The 21,000-nt window shown below is 33.2% G+C and overlaps 1 protein-coding gene, 1 long non-coding RNA gene and 1 pseudogene across 4 annotated transcripts; 2 read left to right on the top strand and 1 right to left on the bottom strand.

The window, feature by feature from the left end:
- The first annotated feature begins 990 nt into the window (after positions 1-990).
- Positions 991-3,752, top strand: LOC148615522 (uncharacterized; annotated as a pseudogene).
- A 254-nt stretch (positions 3,753-4,006) lies between these two features.
- LOC148615521 (uncharacterized) lies at positions 4,007-5,935 on the bottom strand. The gene is made up of 2 exons (XR_015922001.1): positions 5,748-5,935; positions 4,007-5,637 (listed from the first exon to the last, which is right to left on the bottom strand). It is a non-coding gene; the product is annotated as an uncharacterized LOC148615521 (long non-coding RNA).
- LOC148615520 (origin recognition complex subunit 6-like) lies at positions 5,883-20,130 on the top strand. 3 transcript variants are annotated; one of them, XM_088581812.1, is made up of 8 exons: positions 6,766-6,963; positions 11,864-11,947; positions 13,859-13,997; positions 15,852-16,015; positions 16,378-16,458; positions 17,871-17,983; positions 18,976-19,044; positions 19,804-20,130. In XM_088581812.1, the coding sequence occupies exons 2-8, from the start codon at positions 11,940-11,942 to the stop codon at positions 19,929-19,931; spliced, it is 702 nt and encodes a 233-aa protein (XP_088437938.1). In that variant the 5' UTR covers positions 6,766-6,963; positions 11,864-11,939; the 3' UTR covers positions 19,932-20,130. The 3 variants fall into 3 exon arrangements, with proteins under 3 accessions (XP_088437939.1, XP_088437936.1, XP_088437938.1); XM_088581813.1 differs by lacking the exon at positions 11,864-11,947 and having other exon boundaries at positions 5,883-6,963; XM_088581810.1 differs by lacking the exon at positions 11,864-11,947 and having other exon boundaries at positions 5,889-7,037.
- The last annotated feature ends 870 nt before the right edge of the window (positions 20,131-21,000 follow it).

Raw genomic sequence — 21,000 nt, 5'->3', positions numbered from 1 at the left:
GAATTTCTCCTTATAAATATTATTTACTTCTATTTTAGCCTTCGTTCTCGATTTATTTATTTATTTATTTATTTATTTATTTATTTATTTATCTGTTTATTTATTTATTTATTTAGAGAAAAAAAGATCGAAGATTTTGCTCTCTCTCTCGGAATATTGCGTAACTGCATAGACAGCTTGTCAAAAACGGTCTCACTAATTAGCGACAAGAAGAAAAAATAGCGACAAGAAGCGACAAGAAGCGTCAAGAAGCGACAAGAAGCCGACAAGAAGCGTCAAGAAGAAAAAAATAGCGACAAGAAGAAAAAAAATAGCGACAAGAAGAAAAAAATAACGACAAGAGGGAAAACTAGCGATAAAAAGAGAAAAAAATAGCGACAAGAAAAAAAAAATAGCCACAAGAGGGAAAACTAGCGATAAAAAGAGAAAAAAATAGCGAAAAGAAGGGAAAAATAGCGATAAGAAGAAAAAATTAGGGACAAGAGAGAAAACAAGAAGGAAATTAGTGATAAAAAGGCACAAAATAGCGTCAAGAAAGAAACAATAGTGACAAGAAGGCAAATAAAAATAAAAAATAAATCAACCCAATAAGAATTGTTATACAAATTCAAAAGATATTAAGTAATAAAATAAAGAAATATACTACTAAAAATAGAAAAAAGAAAAATTAATTAGCAACCTCAGATTGATTAAGAGATAAGCATTAATTTCTGTCTATTTTTTCCTGTAATTTAATTGGCTTGTATATTGTTTTGGGGCGGCCTTGTGCATAATTATTCATACACACGTGTTTACCTTCAGGAAATAACATGAAGCCGTGTAATTGACGACGGCACGTGGGTCAGATTAAGTTAATTAGTTTTAATTTGCAAGCAAATTATTCTTTGATCATTTCGAGTGAATAATAAAATGAATATAATTATGCAAATGAACATGTAATTAATGTAATAATTAGCTTGGGTAAATGTAAAAGTATAACTTTTAATAAGGATGTCGAATCCTTGTGGTGACTGTGGCTTAGACTGCATAGATCTTTGTGTATTCTGTGAGCAATGTGAAGCTTGGTATCACAGCAAATGTCAGAAACTAAGCAAAGATCAGTTGAGAGTCTTAACTAAATGCAAAAACATTGATTTTGTCTGTTCACGATGTTGTCGCACTAGCGATTGTTCTTTTGATTACAATCTCTCTCTAAGTAGACTAGAGAAATATGCTGCAAATAACAAATTACTGACAAAGGCAGTGCAAGTTGAAACCATATTACTCAGGGGAGAACCACTGACTAGAATAAGAAATGAGACTGATTTTACATATACGGCACAGTCTGCTCTGACAGAAGATAAGGTTTCTAGACACATATTGAATGAACATAATATGCTAATAAATGATAGAAAACCTGTCAGTGTGTCTAGTGATGGAAATTGTCTCTTTAACTCTCTATCAGTCGATGTTACGGGTAATGAACATCTAGCCAGTAGAATTCGTGTTTTAACTTGCATTGAACTTGTCAGCAATAAGTCCAAGTACGAAACTCGCTTAAATGATCGTTTAAGTATAGTAACTGAATCATATGATGAGTCATGCCTAAAAGCAGCAAAGAATAGAAGCTTTTCGTCTGCCTGGACAATACTAGCATCAGCAACAGTTATGGGCTGTCCGATTCAGTCTGTTTATCCTCCAATAAATGGCTTCATGGACAAGGCTATTGGCATCTTAAACACGGTTTTTGAACCATTGCAAGGGAAAGCTAAAGAACCTATAGTAATACTTTGGACAGGTTCTTGCATTGCATCTAATAAAACTGGTACATGGACACCAGACCATTTTGTTCCTTTAGTGAAACCCAGTGCAGATATATCTATCATTGATATAGAGAGCACGGAGGAGTTTCCTCCTCTTAATAGCACTGCCAATGACTCTCACTTGGTCTGTCCGACAATGATACCACTGCATTATCTATGCATGAGGCATCTTGCCTAAACAATAGCCATGACTCTTATAACAAACTTGGCGATCAGAGTGAGGTAAACGACCTGCAGTCGGGCACTAATTCGTCAGATCTAGACAACCCTATGCACACATTGTCTACACATGAAACAGAAACAGCAGAATCATGTCGCAAACTTGAAAATAATAAATTCCTATCATTAGACAGAATAATAGATACACTGGTGAATGAGAATGCTACTCATGATGACATTCCTCGTATTGTCAAAGATAATGTCTATTTTGTGTTGGACCACACAAAGAACATAAATAGGAAAACGAAGTCGAAGAAAATGGAGTTTTGGGACGATTGTGGAACATGGGATACGAAAACCACATCTACCAAAACTACATATTATGTTCGGAAACAAGATGGCACTCTGCAATCATGTGTCAAAAAGAATGGCCTTTTCTGTAAAGAAATTAAAAGGGAATTTGTCCCTTTAGAACCGCAACCAGATGATTCAAATATATTTGTCTTAAAACGCTATTATGCTTCCCTTAAAAGGGACAACATGTACAAGAAAAGAATCAGCTGGTTCGATAAAATGCCGGGCTATTCTATTGACACTATGAATAAAGCAGTTGCTGAATACTTAGGAACATATCCTATTGAGAATATAAATAGACATGGCAATGCTAGGATTACAAAACAAGAGTACATTCGTACTTCACCAGAGACTAAGAATAAAGTAAAAACTGAAATTGAAGCTGGCAAGTCAGTTAAACAAATTTTCACAGACAATTTTAGTTCTGAACATCAACCTCGAGACTCAAAGTCTATACAGAACTTAAAATATAACATGAAAAAGAGCAGCGACCCTTCGCATAGACAAAATGTTGCTGATGATATGCAAACTGTCATCAATATGAATTCTGCAAAACACCCATTTTTAAAAGAGATAGTGCAGACCTCTGGCAAGCCACCAAATATAATTTGTTATACAGATTTTCAAATGAAACACTTTGCCAATGCTTGCAGGTCTTCTATCATTGGTGTTGACAAAACTTTTAATCATGGCGCTTGCTTTGTCACAACAACAGTGTTCCAAGAACACAAGCTAAAACGAAAAGGGAAAGGTATGAGTCCGATTATCATGATACTGATATTGAACGCAAGTACGAAGACATTGTCGGTCCATATCTCACAAACAAAGTTATTCCTACTATCAAGGAATATGTGTACAAAGCAAGAAAAGGTGACTCAAGAATTCCATTGCAATGGAAAAATAACAACTGCGAATCGATGAACCACATCCTGAAACTGAATCAGGATTGGAAACCAGAAAAACTGCCGGAGCTGGTAAATAAAATCCATAAGGAAATTCAATTGCAAGAGAGCTTAATCGTAGGTGCACTGTACGCACACGGAGACTACGAATTAAACACACAAGTTAGCCACTTGCAGTGTACAAAGTCACTCTGGCAGAGCAAATCTGAAAAAGAGAGAGCACTTGTTCTTCAAAAATTCTTGAGTCACGGTAGCAAGGCTATTGATAAGGGCACAGTAACAACATCTACCGATGGGGGATTGGTAATCCCCAAAACAAATGCATGTGCATGAAAGCCAGGGCAGAGAAAACGAGTGAGATCGGCTAAGACAATGTCTGCTAAGAAAGTCAAATTTCAGTGACGGAACAGAGACTTGTGTCCATTAAACACGTTTTGGCTTAGAATTTGTAAATATGTATATATGTAATGTCAATAAAACAAAAAACGAACAAAGAAAATCTATATATATGTATATATTCGTTTAAAAATCTTCATAATTCTGAAAAAAAGTTTTTGTTTCATAAGAAAACGTACACACCTTACGAACACTATTTTTGGAAAACCCCTAAATATATATCAAAAATAAATATATAAAAATATCCTACTAAATCGATGAAAAAAAAAAAAATAAGAACAACTGATCTAAATTATTTCGTTTTTGATTCAAGGAAAACCAAACTTTACAAAAAGATCAGTTTGTCAAATCCAAGACAAATATTAAATAAATATTAAAAAAAAACATTAAATATTCTTATCAAAGATTTTTATTCAAAATTTATATATTTGGCAAAATTAAAGCACATGTCTAATGCAAAATTAATTGAAAAAAAAATTGGCATAGAGCGTTACTGATGAGACTTAAGTAGTCGAAACATGTGCATTAAAACTGATATTTGACAATTCCAAAGTAAATATTTTCAAAAGAACATTCAAGTTTCTCATCAAAGATTTATATTCAAAATTTATATTTGGCAAAATTTCAGCACATGTCTAACGCAAAATTAATTAGTTTAAAAAAAAATTGGCATAGAGCGTTACTGATGAGACTTAAGTAGTCGAAACATGTGCACTAAAACGGATACAAGTATAGTCAATATTGGCACGAATGTAAAGACAGGCAACACATAAAAATCTTGTTCTTCGGATCTTTTTTTCTTCTTGACGCTTCTTGTCGGCTTCTTGTCGCTTGTCAAGTTTTGTAGCTAAAAATAAATGTTAAATTTAAAAAAGGAAACTTTACACTTTAAAAAATACTGGTGAGACTTTAATATATTAGCCAAAAATGTGCAGCAGAATCTAATATACCATTACTGTAAACAATGAAAATATATTTTCTTATCTATATAATTTTTCTTCTTGTCGCTTTTTCTGATTTTGTGACGCTTCTTGAGGGTTCTTGTAGCTTTTTATTGTTCTTTATGCTATTATTTTCTTCTTGTCGCTATTTGTTTTCTTCTTGTCGCTATTTTTCTCTTCTTGTCGCTTCTTGTCGGCTCTTGTCACTTCTTGTCGCTAATTAGTGAGACCCGTCAAAAACAATATAGAATGCATTATCTTTTCTTTTCAATTAAATTTTTGGCTAATTTCATTCACAGCTTCAGCAATTAAATCAATTAATGTTTAATAGTAGGTAATTTATTGATCCATATTTAATTGTATTCACGGCATTTAACATAATTAGTTCTAAATTGATCTACACTATACCTTTGTTTAATTGAATTCACCGCTTCAGTATTAAACTTAATTAATTTGTAATAGTATATAATGTTTTAACCCGTATGTAATTGCATTGATTGCGGTAATCGTTTGATCTTAAGATCGAATAGCTTGGGCATCGTTCACCGAGGTGAGAAGGGAGGCTGAACTCATCGCCATCAGTGTTGCTTCCGATGACCTTGCGAGGGAGACCAATCGCCGCTACAACCGACTGGACGACAAACTCAAGGAACTGTGGACCATGTACCAGGACCTTCCACTCAGATGACAACAACGTTCCTCAAGAAGATTGGATATATATACCGATTTTGCGACTGATGATATTGTGATCCAGTGTTTTTGAACGATGTAGTGACTATTATAATTAGTGCTTTTATAATTCCCATGATCATGTTGTATTTTTAACCCTGTCATTTACTATGTAAACAGTTTGTTGTAACAATGTGCTAGTAATTGTGCTCTTATACTCATGAATTATTTAAATAAATGTTCAGAACTTATATTAATCTCTTCTGTCATCACCATATATCACATTTATTCTCGAGGCCCTGCCAAAAAAGATATATAATAACATAATTGGTTATCAATATCTTCCAATTTTCTCATTTCTCAATAAATATCTCTTGTGACATTGCCTCAGAATCAGCAACTGATGGGCTTTATCTGAAAGAAAAAGGAATACCAGTACAAGTATCTATCGATTTAACAATTAGATCAACCCCTACTATACAAACATTCAAGTTTTTATTCACAGAATAAACATGTATTCTTACCTGTCACAACACAAGCCAATTAAACACATGTATATCCAATGAGGGCGAAACGACCCTGCAGTAAGGGCGAAACAACCCGGACGAACGGGATAAAGGGCGAAACAACGAGAGGGCGAAGGGGAAAAAGGGCGAAACGACCCGACGCCCGGATGCAGGACGTTTCGTATCAGGTCGTTTCGAACCTCAGTTGAAACGTTTCGTACCTAGGTAAATTTCAAAGTGGGATGTTTCGTACCTAGGTTATATCACACAGAGACGTTTAATACCTATTGTTTAACATACAGTGTAGTACATGGTCTGGTTGCCACCAGGTGCATATCTAAAATCACGCACAACCAACACCAGACGAAACCACCAGTTCAGCTATCTCGTCCCATTCGCAAGAACAAAAGTATTTAGATACTCATTCTTTCCGGACACTATAAGATTGTGGAACGGGCTACCAGACACATTGATATCCAGCAGCTCTCTTGATACTTTCAAGTCAGGAGTGCAGTCCGTCCAAGTCAGATAAACAGCTATCGTCGTTTTTAATCGCACTGTACATATGGATCACTCACAGCACTGTACAAATTTGCACAGATGTTTTTCTCGCATCGACCATAAAAGTACGACGATACTCCAGTGGAGGACTGTACTTAAACGGAAAAGAAAAAAGAAAGATACAGAATTGTTATTTTTTAAAGGGTCCTTATAGATTACTACGTTAATGTACGCTCCATCACAGTTATTTTCTGTCAAATTATCTCTCACCTTTAAGATTCATCTAAATGATTTGAAAAATATGACCGTAGCCAGTGCAGTTTGAAAACTTTTAAAGGTCAGCTGATATATTAAATGGTTCAATATATCTAATAAACATGACCATGTCTTCACAATCTTGCCTTATGTCGGGAAGAGTTTGCCCATGTACGAAACATCTTATTATGAAATTTAACCCAGGTACGAAACATTCCACTTAGAAATTTACCCAGGTAAGAAACGTCTCAATTGAGGTACGAATCGATCTGATACGAAACGACCAGGTTTCGAAACGTCTAGCATTCCTTTCGACAAATCTAAAATCGGAACTCCTCAGACAGTAAAACTGTTATCTCAATGTACACGGAAACTTCCGAGTAGTTCCGATCGGCTAAGTTTTGAACAATAGCCAGAAAAAAACGCGGGAATTCTAGGAGAGGAAGTGGTGACCAGCTGATTTACAACAACTGCTGTCGTAAGCGAAATGAATAAAAGTGCACTGAAACATTTAGCACAGAAACTTAACATATCAAACCAGTCCATCGTCAGGTCATTTTAATTTTGATATTTAAGCATTTGACTTTGAGAGCACAGCGCAGAAATTTTCAATTTTAATTTTACGAGTCCCTGACGGCCTGAGTGGCCTGACTGTTCTCTGCCACTTAGCTGCGAAATCGTAGCTCTTGATCTTTTTTTTTTTTGGATTTTGCGATCTAACGTTAAAAAAATGCGTAAAAATAGAGCTACGTTTCGCAGCTATCAGCCACTCAGCCTCTGGTGTGGTAGAATTCTTTGGTTGGTCATTCCACGATTCCAACAAGGGTATCTTATCTGTATGAGTACATCAGTTTCCCTGCAGGGCTACTGAGTGACTGGGTGGTCTGCATGGTCTAATCGCGCAGGCTGAGCAGTGATTTACTGATCAAACTTCCTGAATCCGGGTCGTTTCGCCACAAAACCAGTTGAAAGAGTCGTTTCGCCTACTTCCCTATTCGCCTTGAGTCGTTTCGCCTATATACTACTTCGCCTTGGGTTATTTCGCCTATGGTGTCATTGTCATTTGCAACTTGTCATTTACGATTAGAATGATGTTTTAGTTAATAGATATGCTCAATACAGAAAGTGAAATTTAAAATTATAATGCGGTAAGTAAAGCCAATATAACAATTACCAACATATATATTAAATTACATTAAGTGAACTTCGGCCATGTAAGTTTAGCCTCCAGTAGCACCTTATATGTGTACAAAAACTTTTTTTTATTTTGTGGATATTTAAGTGTTACTCAACATGTGGCACACGCCAGTCGTAGATCAAGAATGATAAATCAATTAATTGCAGGTAGGAATGTTCTTGTTGTTTATTTAAGTATTTACCTCGTTAAATAATCAACATGTGTCGTAGGTTAGGAACAGGAATTTCCACACTCATTTTAGTTATTTGTAAATCAGATATGAGGCTTTAAATGTATTGTATTTTCTCTCTCTTGTGAAACATCATTTTTTTTAAGGTTTTGTTTAATTTGTTCATTCGTTTGCTTGGTTTTTTTTGGTTTTTTGTTTTTATTCTTTTATTTTGATTTTTTATCGGTAATTTTAACTTATAATATAACCAATAACAATGCATTTTTTTCATATTTAATTTTAATATAACAATATATTCAAGAACAGATTCGTATATTCATACATACACATTCATTCATACACTTATATTCATATATTCAAACATAAAACAGTACTTTCTACATTCAATCATACACACGGGTAAAAGAGCACTAATATTTTTAAAGCACATTGCATTATAAGAAAAGCAGTCAACAGCACATGCAACACAAGCACATAGTAATTAAGTCAACATTTGTCATTTCACTAGTGGTCAACCCCATAGAGATGACCCACTGTCTTCAGGAAAGTGGTTGTTGACATATCATTCTTCATGTACTTATCCCATGTCTCCTGGAGCTTGGTTTGGAGTCTGGTGTATTGCCAGGCAACGTCTTGGTGCAGATCTTCTGCTGTGACTGCAACTGCTATCAGTTCTTCAAGTCAAAGCCTTGGTATGAGTTTGTAGAGACCAACACCATCTACTGCAGATATCTTGTTGATTCTGTGATGGCAACCTTAATAAAAAATTGAACATAAAATTATGATGTAATATGAATGAAATAAATTACAAGAATATGGTAACATAAATACAATTTGTAGTGATATACATAATGTAGAATGAACATGAAAGTATTGTCTTCAGTTTTTACAAAATTGAGGAAATAAATACTTAAATGATTTAATAATAATCAAATAAAATAAGAGTAAAAGAATAACACTGTACATACCCTCAACATCATAGTTGATTCTTATCTGCTGTTGGAACACACACCAGGATGGTACTGGCATGGTGGTGGTGTTAAACTACTGTCTTCTCATGTACTGTGTCAGCATTCGTAGGTTGTCTGAGTTGGCATGGTCTTTAAAGTTGTTGAATGTATTCTTGATGTGAGCAGGTAGCAAGAAATGCAGAGCCATGACCTGCTTGGCAAATATTTTTCACGTGAAATTCATGTTAATCGAGCTTCACATGGAATTCTTGTGAAATTCACATGAAGTTTACATGATTTTCATGTGAAATTCACTAAACAGAAATTTCATGTGAACATTTCATGTGAATTTGAGGTGAAGGCTCCAATCACCCAAATTTCACGTGAACTCTGTCACTTAGTTTATTTGCTAAATTCGTGTGAAAATCATGTGAAGATCATGTGAAATAATTTTGCCTGATGCCGACCATAAGTTGCTACAAGACCACACTGTTGAACATGTTGCCAAACAGCTTGATTCCATTGGAACACCAGGAAACTGTTGTCTCACAGAAAGCCAGGCTCCTACACAAGACAAACATCGTGAATATTCAATATTGAAATATTTCTGATCATTTTATAACAAACGATGTGTAATAAATATAATAAATTATTATTTATAAATATAAACAATGTGAATTGTCCATATTGAAATATTTATATAATTTTGTAATAAATGATGTGCGAGAAATTTAATAATAATTATATAGTCATGCATGTGCAACTTAAGCTATGTACATTTTTCAAATATAAAAATAATATTAAAATTCATAAACCTACCCTGCTCAAAGTCTAGGACAAAACCTTCCACAACAAAATTCTCCAACTTGTCTTTCAAATGCCGGAAAACCTGAAATATATATAATCAACATATTATACACATAAATACTTGCAAATATTGCTGTTCTTTTTGGTGTAATGAAATTCTGTATGGACAATATTATACATTTTTATAATTAAATATTAATATATGTTTTTATCTGTAAAGTTCAGCAAGTTTTTAGCATATTTTATTATGTCTTACATCTAATTAATAAATTAAAGGACTAAATAAATACTTACAACATCATAGCCTTCCTTGGTCTTACTTGACATGATGGCGAAGAATAAGGGAAACTGTTTCATGTTTTTGTTTATGTGTACAAAAAAGTTGATAGAAAACAGCTGACCTCTGTTACCGTTCTTGAAGGGCTGAGCTACTACCTATATTCTGAAATTTTAATATTTTTAATTGAAAAATTCTTAAAATTATGAATGATAAGATTATATGACATCAAAAATTAATGTTTGTTATTTTTATACTGCCATGTTGACCAATATTCATATACTCACACTTCTTGTGGTTCGGGATCATGGTCAGCTATTCTTTTGGAAATGTCAAAAGAACCATCTAATGACATGTCTGGGTCATCAGGTACCTCTTCTGGTGCTGGCTCAGGTTCTGCTGGTGGTGGGTTGCTTGTGCTGGGTTGGGTTCTGCTGGTGCTTCTGGTTGCGTCCAGTTCCGTTCTTCACATGGTGCACATATGAAGTTCAGACCATCACCATGTTTTGCCTGATTGTAAGTCTGGAGTGTGATACCAGTAGAAAAAAGTTTATTTCATTTCTTTCCATCCCTAAGTAAGTCTAAAAAGTTACAAAAATGTTAAGGAGCCCATTAAGTCCAAAATTTAGATCAAAGTAATGAATAATTCAAAATAACAATTGCCTGTTGTCTAATCCATTTGCTTTATATCAATAAAATATTTGAAATGAAAATAACAAGAAATACTATACAAATGAACTAAAAATTTATCATTAAAAATAAGACTCGTACATACCAGTGCCACAAAGTCTGTGCTGCCACTTATCACACACGTCACAAGACACTGCATTCTGTCGAGGAGGAACCTCTTTGTTGCACGTAATACATAAGTTCACCTGCATAGTTTTGGGGAGTAATGAGAACTCTCCATATTATGTCGTCTTTATATACTGAAAAGGACAACTTCAAAGCACCAAGCTGTGAAATGTGAATTTCTTTGATATTTCTAATTGCTTTTTCGGTCACATTTCTCGAAACTTTCAAGTAAGTTATTTTTTTCAATTTAATTTCTCAATATGTTTAATTACAGTTTAATTAGTTTAACAAATGTTAATTGATTAAATTAACAACTAGAACGTTCTTGATCTTAAAAAAAAACATCATTTATATATTAAACAAACAACCAAGCCATGCTTGTGTATTCAATTAATTATTCATTTAATTAATTTAATTGCGAAACTGATTAATTGCATGCAGAAACTTAATTATTTGGCATTTTGTTTTTGGAAATAATTTCCTTTCCTCATTTTTACTTATTGTTAAATAATCATTTTCTTTATGCATATGCATGTATAAGAGACAAAAAAATCGGTATTGAAATACATATTTTCAATGAAAACCATAATAAACCCACTTGTTTTTTTTTTTTTATTATTTATTTATTTTCCTTTATTATATATTTTATATAAAGTACCCATACACAGAAATCTTCATTGTTCAACACATTTCATATAGAGGTGAACAGGAATGTAGGCGAAATGACTCAGTACCAACTCCCCAGGTTATTGATACACACACTCTGGTGGTGCATACAAACAATGTGTTCTTGAATTATTCAGTTTTGTTTGGTGTTGTGAATTTTGCCAAGTCCATCATGCTCAACTATTATAAATATGATAGAAATTCATGAACAATAGCCTTAAAAAAATTTGTTAAAAAGTATTAATCATGGAATAGGTATTTCATGCCTATAAGCGAGCACAGTATTTCTCGAAAGTATAAGGTTTCATTGTAAATGGCAAGCAGTCGTAGGCACATGCCATACATGTACTTAGCTGATACATTGTACATGTAATTCAATCATATTTATTTGAAAACAAATTGTCATTATATATGAATTATTATTTCAATACATAAAATGTATATACATGTTTTGAGTGGCAAATGCATTTGTTCCTTGACCTTAAATTCTGGCATTTTAATATTGTTTGTCTTCAGAACTGGGTTTGGAATGAAAGTAATAGGGATGACATGGTTTGCAATGTGACATTCTCATAATGTAAACATATTGTACATGTACGTGTAAGTACAGTCTGTTTTTGCTTATCAGTTACAATGTAAATTTGTGGGCATTCAAGGAATTGTTCTACTTTTTAAAATAATTTTCAGGGTCATCTGTTGTTATTTTACATTCTCTCTGCAACATATCACTTCAGGATGGTGGATTTTTGTTCTCATCATTCTGTATGATGCAGCACCCTACTAACTTGCATATTGCAGTTGAGCTCTGTACTCTCTTTGTGACAAATTAACTTTATTACCCCAACTTGGTTAAAAGAAACTTAATAAATTTAATCAGAGATATATACGTAAAGGTTCTGGAAAGTTTTAAAATCTAGAAATTGATGGTAAAGGAAAACTATTGACTTTACAACAAACATGATGACTTTTCATTCAAAATTGTCAACTTTCCTTTCATCTGTGGCAACATTCCTTCAGCACCTGTGTATGGAGTGTACATATCAGAACTCATGCGTTATGCCAGAGCTTGCCGAAACTACGCAGACTTTTTGTATCGTGCTAGAACTCTAACAAATTGGCTTCTGGAACAGGGTTATGTTGTTACAAGATTGAAGTCATCACTACAGAAGTTTCATGGTCGTCATCATGAACTCGTGGATCGTTATGGTGTATCCATCTGCACCATGAAAACTGATTTATTCAACAGGTCATAGTTTTTCTTTCCTCGTTTGTCTACACCAGACTTGACTTTTTATGAGCAACTTGGCGGGCATTTCTAGAAAAGCAGAGGACGCTTACCCTACTGGTGCACCTGGTCCATGCTCCCAGGTTTTAGTGGAGTCCGAGTTGCTCATTTGCTTTTGTTACTTTGTATGTTTGATTTTAGTTACTTTATGTTCTTTGTTGTGTATGTCTGTTTTCCATGTCTGGTCTTTGTCCCTGGATTGCATTCTTTTGATTACCGCTATAACTTTGGTTCCCTTGATAACTCTTTCAGTCCCCTGCTGTATTACATGAAAGTTATGTCATCTCTATCAACTAATAATAATACATGTAGATACAAAATGTACTTAATTTTGCATGAAATTTAAATGACAGAAGAGGAGTAATATTTTTTAGATTTGTATATCAACTGGCCAAAGGCCATGTAAGTTTTTGTGATCACTGCCGGTGCACCTGGTCCATGCTCCCAGTTTTTAGTGGAGTCCGAGTTGCTCATTTGCTTTTGTTACTTTGTATGTATGATTTCAGTTACTTTATGTTCTTTGTTGTGTATGTCTGTTTTCCATGTCTGGTCCTTGTCCCTGGATTGCATTCTTTTGATTTATAACCTTGGTTCCCTTGATTACTCTTGGCATCAATCACCATCATCTGTTGTCTATTAACAGTTTTCAAAAATCTCTCCTTAGAAAATAATTAACAGAATTCAAATGAAGTTGGTATAATTGTTCCTTAGGGTATCCTACACATTGGTTGGCATTACTAAAAATAATACAAAGGGGTGAGACAGCAGTTTTTCACATATACATTGTACATGTACATAAATTGTTAGGTCTAATTTTGACAGAATAAAAGTGTTCATCATGAAGATATCTATCTGGTCAATTTTCATGAAAATTTACTTACCCATGTTGGGAGTAATTGCTCTGTTTGGACGTTTCTTGCTATTTTTGATTTTATTACTTTAAAAAATCTTTTCAGAAACTACAGGACAGAATTCATTGAAAGTTGTTATGATTATTCCTTAGGGTATCCTGCACAAAAAAACCATTTGGATTTTTTATCATGGAAAAGAATTGGCCACTTTTACAAAAATAGAATATGGCTGATCAAGCCAGGCTCTGTAGAGCCTCTAGTTTTGTTGTTGCTAACCTTTAGAGTAGAAAGTCACATATATATTTAATTTTCTGTTAATACTTAGACATTTTACAAGTATGTTGTATTTAACTCTACTGTTTTTTTTAATTCCAGAAAGGCAGAAGAATTATTACAGCTTGTTGAGATAAGAGTTGGGAGTACAAGTTTGGGTGCTCTGAATCTAACCGGGTCATGTTGTGTAGTTATGTGTTTAGATTTAGCCTCTTCTGGATCAGGTCAGCCAGTTGCCAAGGTAATTTTTTGGTGTAGTATGTAGTTACAGAAAAATGGCAGTTTTGAAGTCTAGACAAAAAGCATCACGAGTGCCTGATAGGATGCGATGTGATGTTCTATCATGACATTAAAAACTAGTGATTCTATTTATTGGTGACATCACAGTCAATTTGACAAAGTGTTATCTTTGGAAGTTGACAATATTTTTATTATCACAGTAGTATTTTTTTGTAATTTCTTGAATTCTTATTTTAAAGTTGTCAATTTCATGATTGAATATAATATAATAAATAAATGAACAATAGCCAAGTTGAAAAGGAACTAAATACAAATGAAATGTAATAAACAGAACATGGAGCTCAAGTTTTTGATGATTGAGAAAATTGATAATTAAGTTGTTTTGTAAACATAGTTCTTCTGACCCTGCAAATCTCCTTTTTATTTGGATATTGATTTGTTGGGTCAAAAGAGTAGGATTACTGTACAAATTAGTATCCAAATAAAAAAGAAGAGGGTTGCAGGGCAGTGTATATATATATGTTGCTATTTATAACATGTACATGTATGTATAAAACTGATTGACCTCTTGTACACCTCAGTGTCTGAGGATAAATAGTGTTTGTTTTTTTGTTTGTTTTTGTTTGTAAGAGATCTGATTTTAATGAGATTGGTTGCAGGGTTGTAGGAAGCTTAGACTATAGTTAACACTGCATTACTTAATATACAATTACATGTATTCACTACATTAGAATGAAAGTTACTATACCATACATCATATTTTAATAATTTAATGTCCTGTGGTGATTTAATGATTGTTAATATTATCGGTATACCCCACTCATTAAAGTGGGGCTATATTGAAATCACCTTGTCCATCCTGACGTCATTCCATCCTTCTGTATATTATACTCTCCGTAACAGATTTTTCAGCTAATGTCGGAGGGAATGCTTTGATATTTGGTATATTGCTTTTGCATGATGACTTGTACTGTGCCACCCCTTTCAAGGTTCCTTGCTCATCTACCTCCTGTTTACTGATTGACTTAGTAGTTTTTCAGGTGGTACTTAATGGAAATTTTCGTAACAGATTTCTCAGATTCTATTATTTAATGCTCTTGCCGAGATGTGGCCCTAGTCGCCGAAACGGCGTTAAAAAACAACAATCAATCTATGAATCAGATTCTATGACAAATAATGCTTAAATATTTGGTTTATTGCTTTTGCATGATCACTTGTACTATGTCTCTCCTTTTCAGATTCCTCGCTCATCTACTTCCTATTTAACAATCGACTTATTGATATTTCAGGTGGTATATAATTGATATTTTTGTAACAGATTTTCCAGCTTGTTTTACATGGAATGCTTAGATATTTGTATATTGCTTTTGCATGATATGACTTGTACTGTGTCTCCTTACCCATTTTTAACTTCTAAGCACGATCTTGTTTCTTTTACTAATGCGGCTGACACATTACCGGTAAATTCTATTTACAAACATCCATTTTCCAATTTTTCTTTTGATTTCTTCTAATATAATACAGTTACAACTGTATGCACTAAATATTCAGAAGCAAGTTTCATGTAGGACGACTTACAGTCAAGCAGTATCTTTCTCATTAATTTAAAATTGAATCAAAAGAACTGCACAGTGCTCATAGTGTGTTCTTGCATTAAATTTTAAAAATATATATATTTTAATGTTTATGTTTTCTTGGTAGGCTGGCAGAATACATTGTGTGTTGCCATAGAAATTTCAGAGTTGAAATGCTTTGAGATGGAGGAATGCAATGTTAACACAATGAGATTTTATTAATACTTTGCACATAGTGGTAAACTTTGGTTCTTTTTTTTTCTCCTAAAAACCAAAAATAGACAGAGGCCATGAGGCTATCAGGGGTAAACAAAAAGATTTATATCAATGGATTGAAGACTTTAGAAAGCATGCTTGGACTTGAGGAACCCACTACAATCAAATATTTAGCTGTTAAATTTGGATGTACACCAGCAGCAGACCTTGCAAGACAAGTTCTTAAAACGTAAGGATATTTATGGTTAAAATTTTGTACATTAATATAGAGCTGTCTGTACCTGTTATTTTCTTAAAGCATAAACAAGGACATATCTATTGAAACAACTAAAAATTTGCTTTTAAAGAAGGTTCCGTTTTCTCCTCTTCAATTTTGAATTTACTCTGATTTAATCAAACCTTAGGAAACAAGATAATCTCAAGTCTACCTCATTTCAATATTGAAAATTTAACCTTTGTTTAACACATCCATGTTACCTGTTAATACAAAGTTCATGAAATACCATTATATATTGTTTGTTATACCATGCATAAAGTATTTCTACAATTCTTTCTGCTTAGGATGTACATAGCCTACATGATGTTTTTTAGATATGAGGATACATTTAATGGAGCTGATATGGATTTCTCAGGTCCAATGTTTATGGCATCCTCCCTTTGTGCTGCCTGTAGGTGGGTATTCATTTCTCTGGTCCAATGTTTATGAAATCCTCTCACTTCATGCTGTCTGTACAATGTAGGTAAGTATTGACTTATCTGGTCCAATGTTTATGAAATCATCTTACTTTGTGCAGTCTGAAGGTAAGTATTGACTTCTGTAGTCCAATGTTTATGAATTTGTGTTGTCTGTAGGTGAGTATTGACTTCTCTGGTCCAATGTTTATGAAATCCTCTTACTTTGTGCTGTCTGTAGGTGAGTATTGACATCTCTGGTCCAATGTTTATGGGATATTCCCACTTTGTGCTGTCTGTAGTGAGTATTGACTTCTCTAGTCCAATGTTTATGAAATCGTCTCACTTTGTGCTGACGGTGAGTATTGACTTCGTATATTGTATGACGTTGTTGTCATCCGTATCGTCATTGTCAGTAGACACTTGTTTTTCAAAAATAAGACTGGGATTGTTTTTTGGGGTTGTGACTTGAGCCAAGTAAGAATAAAGGGCCAGAAACAAGTATTTTTTTCTGATTTCTTGATCATTGCTTATTTATTTCTGGTTTGATTTAGAATTTTTTTTTTCGTAGATCCTCCGTGAAAATCTTTGTCTGCATTTTTTCAATCAAATTTCAGATATCTTTGACAGTTTGCAAATTATAAAGGGCCAAAGAGGACCACACCCCAAAAACTTTTTTATTTTTAGCGCATTATAGAAAAATTTTTATGGGATTCTACATGAAAATCCCAGCCTAAATACAAGAGCTTTAAGAAGATTGCTTACTGAATTAACCATATTGTTAACTGTTTTTGAGGTAATGAGGTACAAAGGGATCCATGTATGCACCCTGAATATTGTGTCCATAATGAACTGTAAGTCCCTATGTTTAGTGTGTCAATAACTATTGTTGCATCCACAAATACCTCAAGTGAATGATCATGTATTATGCTATTATCATCTCTTGAAATGTGTTGTCTTTGTCTTTTCTAATGTAAAACCTGAACTATAAAAAATTCCATCTGAAACCACCGCACATATTAACTTAAAGTTCAGCCAAATCATGATTAGTGCTTTTGTCTTAAATACAAGTGTTAATTATACCAATTAAGCAACAAACATTGCTGCCATGTTTATTAATTTAATTTTTTTTTTTTTGACACAGGGATAAAATCACTTATATTATAAGTTCATTCTTAAAAAACTACAATGTATAATAGGGGAAAACAGAGGTGACCATTTTTGTTCAGGTAGAAGCACTACACTAAAGTCTGTATTGGATTGAATTAGGATGTCAACTCCTTATTAGAGTTATTGGCCTTGAATGACCAAAAAATGACAGGTTAAGCTGATATCTTGAATGATAATAAAAGATATAGAGAAAATTTCAGTTGATATGATAATCCTTTAATTAAATTTGTAATCTATTGTAGAGTTTTAAAGATTAAAATCGACAGATCCAAACTGATTGAAGTATGTAGTGTGAAGAGGAAAACGTTTGATATTTTAATGACAGAGTTAGAGAAAATAGCTACTAAGTTACTGGGTTAGTTACTTATTGTTTCTGTGTTTTGTTTTTTATACTCTTTATTTTTGAAAATAATTGGAATCCTTCTTGTGAGAATGCTGTATTCAATGGTTTATTGAATTTTTTAATTTTCCTGAATATTTTCCATTTATTCAACCATCTCTTGATCCACGTTGTTGATTCTATTGATTCATTACATGATTTGAAAAATGCTTTTAATTTTTTGAGGTAAAATAATGAAAGAAAACTTTCTTTTGTTTTTCATTTTCATTTCCATGTTAAACACTTTAGAAAAGGGGGTGAGTGTAGAATATGTTCAGTTGCAGGCATATCTATTATAAATCGAGATGACATTTCATTTTCTATGAAGTTCAACCAGTGTCTTTTCAGTAACTATGAAATAATAAAAAAAATGTTGCAAAATTAAATTACTTTTTAGTTAGTTTAAAGATTAAACTTTCTAAATAGAAATTTCAAATGTTTTGAATACCGGAATGCATGACAAGTGAGGGATATAAGATAGATGTATTTTTGTGTTGTGTTTACTTATTTCTTTTTTTATCTAGGTGCTCAAAACCATCTTTGTTATATAAAATTTGATGTGCTGTTAAAATGAAGTTCAGACCATAATTATTAAGTCTGTGAACTGCTTAAATACCACTTACTGATGTCCTTAAGAATGTGGAAGTTCAAAGAAAAATCAGACATGAAATTTAATCATGTTAAGTGTTGTTTTTGTACTATTTCTGTGAAAGTACTTTAATTCGTGGATAGCAATTTTTGTTAATTAAGGAAAAAAAACCAAGTTCGTGGATTCTTGAATTCTTGGTTTTAATGCTTTCTGTATATACACCAATGAAATCTCATTTTCTTTGGAGACCAAATTACATGTTTTGGCATTCCCACGAAAACCATGAAAATTGATACCCCACGAACTATGGTACTATAGAACTATAGTAACATTAGTTCTTCTTAAATGTAGTCATTAAGTGTTATTCATTACCTTTCAGGAAATAAAAAGGTTGTTCAAGAGAAAAGAAAGTCTGCAATAGCTGATGAAATAGAAAAATTATGTCAAGGTTTGCATTTTCATCTATATTCCTTCTGGAATAATTTTACCACCAGACCTTATCGACATAATAAAAAAAAAAGATGTATATCACTTATTTATACCTGTGTTAACCTTGAAACTCACGCCAAGGGATTTTGAATTTATGGTTAGAAGTTTAGACATCTGAACAGGAAGTTATTGAATCGTCAAATTTTCTTCATAATAGGTTGCAACTTTATGTAGTCTTTTGATAGCGACATTCAACATTTTTTCAGTATCTTTGTCAAATTTTGTAGCCTTCCTTATCATTGGAATGTGACGTAATCCAGTCACATGTCAAAAGGTCACTTAAAATTATTACATCATGAATTAACTTGAAGTAATCTAATTTACCTGGGTTGTGTCAGATGTGAACACTGGATATCAAATGTTTTAATACTTTCATACATGCTTTAGAAGTTAACCTTTTTGCTTTGAGGGTAAAGATAGACCTGTATGTTCACCTCTAACATCCGTGCCGCAAATGGAAGACTGACAGGCAAATGAGTGTTGAACACTTCGTTGTTTTTTACATAATCACCCCAATTTGGTACTCCGGTAATTTCACACTCAGTTAAAATCTGAAATTATTTTTTTTACAATATATATTATTTTAAGACAGGAGGTTTCACCAATCTGGCAGAAGGTTCACATGTATATTCCAAAATTTGTTCTCTCTAGATTTTTATTACTGTTGTGCATATAGGCATGTATATATATATATGAGCCATGTGAAATTATTTTACAGAAGACATATCCCCACAAAAACGACCTAAAGATGAGAATGAAGAAGAAACAACTAAATCAGACTATGAGGAATGGAAAAAACATATTGTAGAAAATGCCAGAAAAGCTCTGAAAGTAGTAAAACAATGAACAGATACAAACTGCATGGGAATATTATATAGTTTCATGACTTCAAGAAATGCACAGAATTTTATCATTTAAGGTAGTCTAGGGTACAACTTGTTCAAATAAGTAAATTTGACATTGGTAACAATTTAGAGGACTCTTCAGAACATTACTGATGTCTGTTCAATTTGTATAATATTATTCTATAAACGTTAATACTTCATGGAAGTTTTGTTTTATATTAACATCTGCCTTTACTAAATATAATCCCTCCAAACTTGAAATAAGCCTTTTCTAAAATAACTAGTAACAGCTTTAGTGCTTTATTCATACTACAATATATGAAGTTATCATACTACATTCTCTGAAAAGCAAGAGCTATTTAGTGTGTGAGCTTTCAGTCCTTCCATTCACAGTTTTCATCTGCAACTCCTCAGAAACTGCTCAAACTTATCACATGATGCCATTTTCCACCTCATATTTTGCATGTTCAGCTGAATCAATTTGGTTTTTATGATGCAAAACGTGGACTTAGCCATACTTTCATCAGGAGGGGCGGGATCATCTTCCCATCCACAGTTCTGAATTGATTTCAGGTTAGGGTGGTATAAATGAGATAAGGGACAGAGTGAAGAAAGACAGGAATATTTTTAGGGGGAATGAACTTGTGAAAAATTAGTTTTATATATCAATTTTAAAGGGGGCGTGTGCCCAACTTGCCTTTCCTTAGATATGCACGTATTAATGAGTTACAGTTCAAGATTGAATTTTGTTTTTGCTGAGTTGTGACCCTTGAAAGTATAAATTTTAAACAAATTCCAAGCTGTATATACTTTTTATTGTTTTTCGAGACATAAACTTGATATTTGGTATGTAGCTACATTTTGATGAATTAAGAGTTGTTCTGCTAGACAGATCTAACTTGTGTTTTAGAATCAAGCCCTTGCAAGGTGGTACTTGTTAAATTTCAGGTTCTGTGATATGTGCAGATGGACGAGGACACCATTGGTGTGCACACAATACTCTCAGAATTCATGTTTTATAAAGATATATTTCATGAAGAAGCCCCCTACCCTCCTTGGGGCTTATCAAG

Source organism: Perna viridis, chromosome 5 (assembly GCF_037379345.1).
Source record: "Perna viridis isolate PV_CMFRI_1.1 ecotype Kerala chromosome 5, ASM3737934v1, whole genome shotgun sequence".
Lineage (NCBI taxonomy): Eukaryota > Metazoa > Mollusca > Bivalvia > Mytilida > Mytilidae > Perna > Perna viridis.
The sequence above is the reverse complement of the archived record's forward strand: the minus strand, read 5'-3'. Positions and strand labels throughout refer to the sequence as shown.

Coding starts and splice junctions, on each gene's coding strand:
- LOC148615520 (XM_088581810.1), top strand. CDS start 6,973: ATGAATAAAAGTGCACTGAAACATTTAGCACAGAAACTTAACATATCA. Junction 13,998..15,851: donor CAGGTCAGCCAGTTGCCAAG/GTAATTTTTTGG, acceptor AACCAAAAATAG/ACAGAGGCCATGAGGCTATC. Junction 17,984..18,975: donor AATAGCTACTAAGTTACTGG/GTTAGTTACTTA, acceptor ATTACCTTTCAG/GAAATAAAAAGGTTGTTCAA.